Source organism: Apium graveolens, unplaced genomic scaffold (assembly GCF_009905375.1).
Source record: "Apium graveolens cultivar Ventura unplaced genomic scaffold, ASM990537v1 ctg8143, whole genome shotgun sequence".
Taxonomy (NCBI): domain Eukaryota; kingdom Viridiplantae; phylum Streptophyta; class Magnoliopsida; order Apiales; family Apiaceae; genus Apium; species Apium graveolens.
This window is the reverse complement of record NW_027420923.1, coordinates 42,891-47,273: the sequence shown is the minus strand read 5'-3', so window position 1 is coordinate 47,273 and position 4,383 is coordinate 42,891. Positions and strand designations below refer to the sequence as shown.

The 4,383-nt window shown below is 37.3% G+C and overlaps 1 protein-coding gene across 1 annotated transcript; it reads left to right on the top strand.

Moving 5' to 3' along the window:
- Nucleotides 1-1,889: 1,889 nt before the first annotated feature.
- Nucleotides 1,890-3,144, top strand: LOC141704705 (uncharacterized). Its single transcript, XM_074507895.1, has 2 exons — nt 1,890-2,047; nt 2,470-3,144. Exons 1-2 carry the CDS (start codon nt 1,895-1,897, stop codon nt 3,142-3,144), a joined length of 828 nt encoding a protein of 275 aa, XP_074363996.1. The 5' UTR covers nt 1,890-1,894.
- Nucleotides 3,145-4,383: the final 1,239 nt, after the last annotated feature.

The window sequence follows — 4,383 nt, the reverse complement described above, 5'->3', positions numbered from 1 at the left end:
CCCGCCAAAAACAAGTTTTTTTGGTTCTCATTAATTTCAAATTGTGGGCTCATGATAATGTCCAAGTCCGTAGTACTACTCCCATTGGGCCCAACCTCATTATCCTTCCTTCTACGTTTTGGGTCGTTTATCACCAGGGCCTTATTTTCCAGCTCAGCAATTGTGGGTCCCTCTTTCAACGAATTATTATCCTGATCGATTGCTACTATATTTATATTTCTGTTAGGACTTGCAGATAGGATCCCTTGATTGACTCCGTTACTGGCTCCGGCTTCTTTTATGTTACTCATATCTGTTATTCCTGGATTCCCTCCTTGATAATTCAAATTAGCACCAATTTCGGTAACAACCTTGTCACCTCTGTCGGTCACTGTACTACTCACCGGAGCCGCCCCTCCCGTTCTAAGCCACTTACTTCCTATAGTATGATTTCGCCGATGAGGCTCAGCACGCATCCAAGAACCATAGGGTTTTTCGATCGGTTCCTCCGGTGTGTCAAATAACTTGGCGCAGAACTTGTCACTATGGCCTAGCAAACCACAGATAAAATAAAAAGTCGGGATCTCCTCATACTTAAGTTGACCCAACACCAGTTTGCTGCGTTTTTCTTTAACTTCATCCTCCTCTTCAACGGATTATCAATCGAAATTATAACACGGACACACATATACTCCCTCCAAACCCCTATGAAATTTTTTGCATCTGATTCCACAAATGTACCAATGTAGTCTCCTATATCCCGTACCACCCGTTGTGACATAAATCCAGCCTCCATATCGTGCAGTTGTACTCATATATCTAATTTGTTGATGGGCAATGTTCTTGGGTTGTCTCCTTCTTTCAGCCTTGCAAATAACAAATGGAATCGTCCAAAAGTCCACGGACTTCCATCTATCACCCTCTTGATGTCTATTTCGTGGTAGAACTGGAACATGAATCTATTAGCCTCCAATTGTTTAACATACATCCCTTTGCCTGGTCGCCAAAGTGACGCCATCTTGTGCTGCATCGCCTGATAATCGATGAGTGACTCAATAAGAAACCGCCCAACAAGACACCACCTTGTATCCACTTCACCCAGGCCCCCTTCCTTTTCATCATAAGTTATACCTCCTTGTTCCTCCTCTTCCAAACTAATCATAGCGAAACCTTCCTCCATTTCCTGAAGACTGCTGCGAACCGTATCCATGGGATTTAAACTAGATGACTAGACAAACACTGAACTTAAAACTTTCTGAAACGATAAAGACCTCTCAACGAGAGAACAATACTACCATGTCAAAAGACAAGACTTTTTTTTATTTAAGTCGTGTTAAGTTTGGTTTCTCTGAAACCAACTTATAGGTAAAAAAATCATTTTTCATAAAAAATATAAATCTTAGTTTATTCTTTATAACTATATATTTTAATCAGCCATATATCTATTTGATAACAAAATAATATTATGTTCTATTTTTTATTATCCATGTAAAACTTTGATAGACATATAAAATTATTACTTCTCTCTTTTTGCTAGGGACTTAGCGGTGTTGTTAGTTGTTACACTGAGGGGACTGATGGTTAGACTATTGAATGAATAAAGAGTCATGTATGTGGCGGGAAAGGGAACTTGGAATAGTTGTGATGCGTATGTATGTTTTTAACGTGCATGTAATTTGTGTTTTGTTTTTATGGAAATGGGTATTTTTTTTATGGAAGATGTGAAGATGAGAACCAACCAACTAAATTATCCTATGTTTTGCTTACAATAGTATAATATATATATATAATATATACTGTTATATTAAAGACGAAAAATTAAAAGTTTGTCGGTAGTCGGTCTAGTCAATGTAATTATCAGGTTTGATTTGTTTGTTTGGTATTCGTTGATTTATTAAATTAATCGTGTTGATTTATGCTGTTTGTGTTGATCTTGGATTGCAGTTATTACGACAGTTATAGAGAGATGAGAAAATCCTTGGGATTACCGGATCAACGGCTGCCTGTAGATTTTTGTTCAGATTCAGACGAGGACGAATTAGAGGACGATGATGAGATCTGGATGCAGGTATATATATATATATATATATATATTTGATTTATCGAAAATCGAGGATTAATCGGAAGAATTAATACCTAGTACTCGTACTCATGTTTTTATAGATATACCGTACTAGGGTTTTGTATACACGTACGTCCAGTCATATGGGATAACATCTTCAGTTCACCGTCTCTGTTTCTTTTTAAGCTGTTGCTGGTAGGATCATTGTAAAAATTAGGGATATAAGCGATATTAGAATTCCCGAGTCCCATGTATATTGTCTTATGTAATCAATTATCCCCACAACCTGCAGGTAGTACTTGTGTAATGTATACGTGTTTAATCTAAAGAGAAAAAGCAGGGACACAGTTGTTGGGATTTAATTGGTATAGATATCTTTCCTACTCTCCACTAAGTTACTAACTAACATTAATATTATGTCCCTTCAGAAACAATGCAACTCCATGTTGGAGATCGTTGGAATAGTCTATCTAGGCGAAGTTAATGTAGAGCCTCGGAATCAGCTTGGCAGGATTTACATGGCATCTCCTGTTGGTATTCTTGACATATACAATGTAGGCCAAGTAGATGAGGAGGACACTAGGGAAACACTTCAACCCGGAGATGAATTTGATGTCAAGGACATCAAAGGCCCTATTCCTTTCCAAAATGATTGTAACAGCCTGGACATTGATCTCTTTCATGGCGCCTTCAAGGGTCACATATATGATGTTTTTGCTAATAAGCAATTTTACTCTAGAGATGATGCTTATTTACAGGAGGTAAAACTTGCTTCAACTGATGGCACAGGAGATATTGTTCTTCTCATGGGCTTTTATGCTCATGCCACTATAGCACGAGTGGAGGTTAGGTTAAAGACCTCCGTTGCAGTAAATGTTCATGGATGCATTTCCGCATCCAACACTGAATTGGACAAATGCAGGGCTACTAGCGTACTCTTTCTGAAACAGCAACAGAAACGAATAATTGTAGGAACTGATGGCCTGATTCCCTTGTCCAGATCCCTTGTAGCTGTTCCATTTGAGTCTGATTTATATCTGGACATCTCCTTGGTTGTTGATGGTCATACTCTCCAAGCCACTATGTCTTTTTTCTGCTCGTAAAACCGGGGTTTTAACAAAGAATTTCAAAATTTCTCAGCAACAGTCAACTGGGATGCATTGTATTATAACTCCAAGAAGGTGAATGAAGCTTAATATGATGGTCTTGGATTGAAGCCTTCCTGAATTTGAATCACCTTTGTATCAGCAATTATGATTAGTTTGTGTTTTTTTAATTATCGCGTTCTGCCTTTTTTCTGAATGGAACTTTTCTACCTGAATCATGATGTATGTTGTAAGGAATCTTCCTTCAAAACTTAATTTATTATGATTATATGAAATGAAATGAAATGGGTCATTTTGACAAATATAACATTACTATCTGATTAGTCTAATAAAGCTCAAAATTTGTACTATAGAAGCATATCGTGAAAATTTTCATTTTTGTCCATAATTTCATACAATGTCATCATAACTGCATGATTGGTGTAATTAAACATCACTCACTTGTCTATAGTTGAACAAGGTTAGTTACTCAACTGAACTTGAGTTTTCTGATAAAAAAGGCATTAACAAACCTGATTAAGAAGTTCAATGTCTGAGAAAACCTTGGACATTAATTTGTACTCCTGCAATCAGTATATAAAAAAAAAAAAAAATTATCAGTCCAAATGTCCAGTAGAAAATCTGAGATAGAGTGCAAGGAATCTGCTGCAAGAAACATCCAACATCGAAGATTCATTTGGGTGTGATGCACGTGGATAATCATCAAACGGGGGTCAATGTCTGACATGACATACCAATTTTCCGATCTATTTGATGGTGGTCAGACATAGACACTTAGCTTCGCATATTGAAGCCCCTCGTCGGGATCAAAAATTGTTTAGAGACGTGAATCAACCAAGCAAAACAAGAATATACACACATCAGAAGCACACAACTAGTTGTGCAACAAAACATGAATTCATTGTTGTTTTATACAGGGAATGAGAAGGAGATGCGATCACGATGATTCACAATGATTACATTGATGAAATCAAGGATGTAAACAAAAATTTAGATCTAAAACGCATGCGCCAGAATAAGTTTTACAAACTTGAGATTTTAGACTCTGTCACATATACGGGAATTAATATTTCAGCAGCACTGCGTTCTGTTGTCTGGGTTCGAACTACATCCTCCGAAGATTTTGACGTAACGGAAAGTTTTTCTCAGCAGCTGGTACAGGGTTCTAATGTAATTGAATGCCCTTGGCAGCCAGGGGAAAATTGACTTAACAATTGCCATAGGATTCAGCCATGA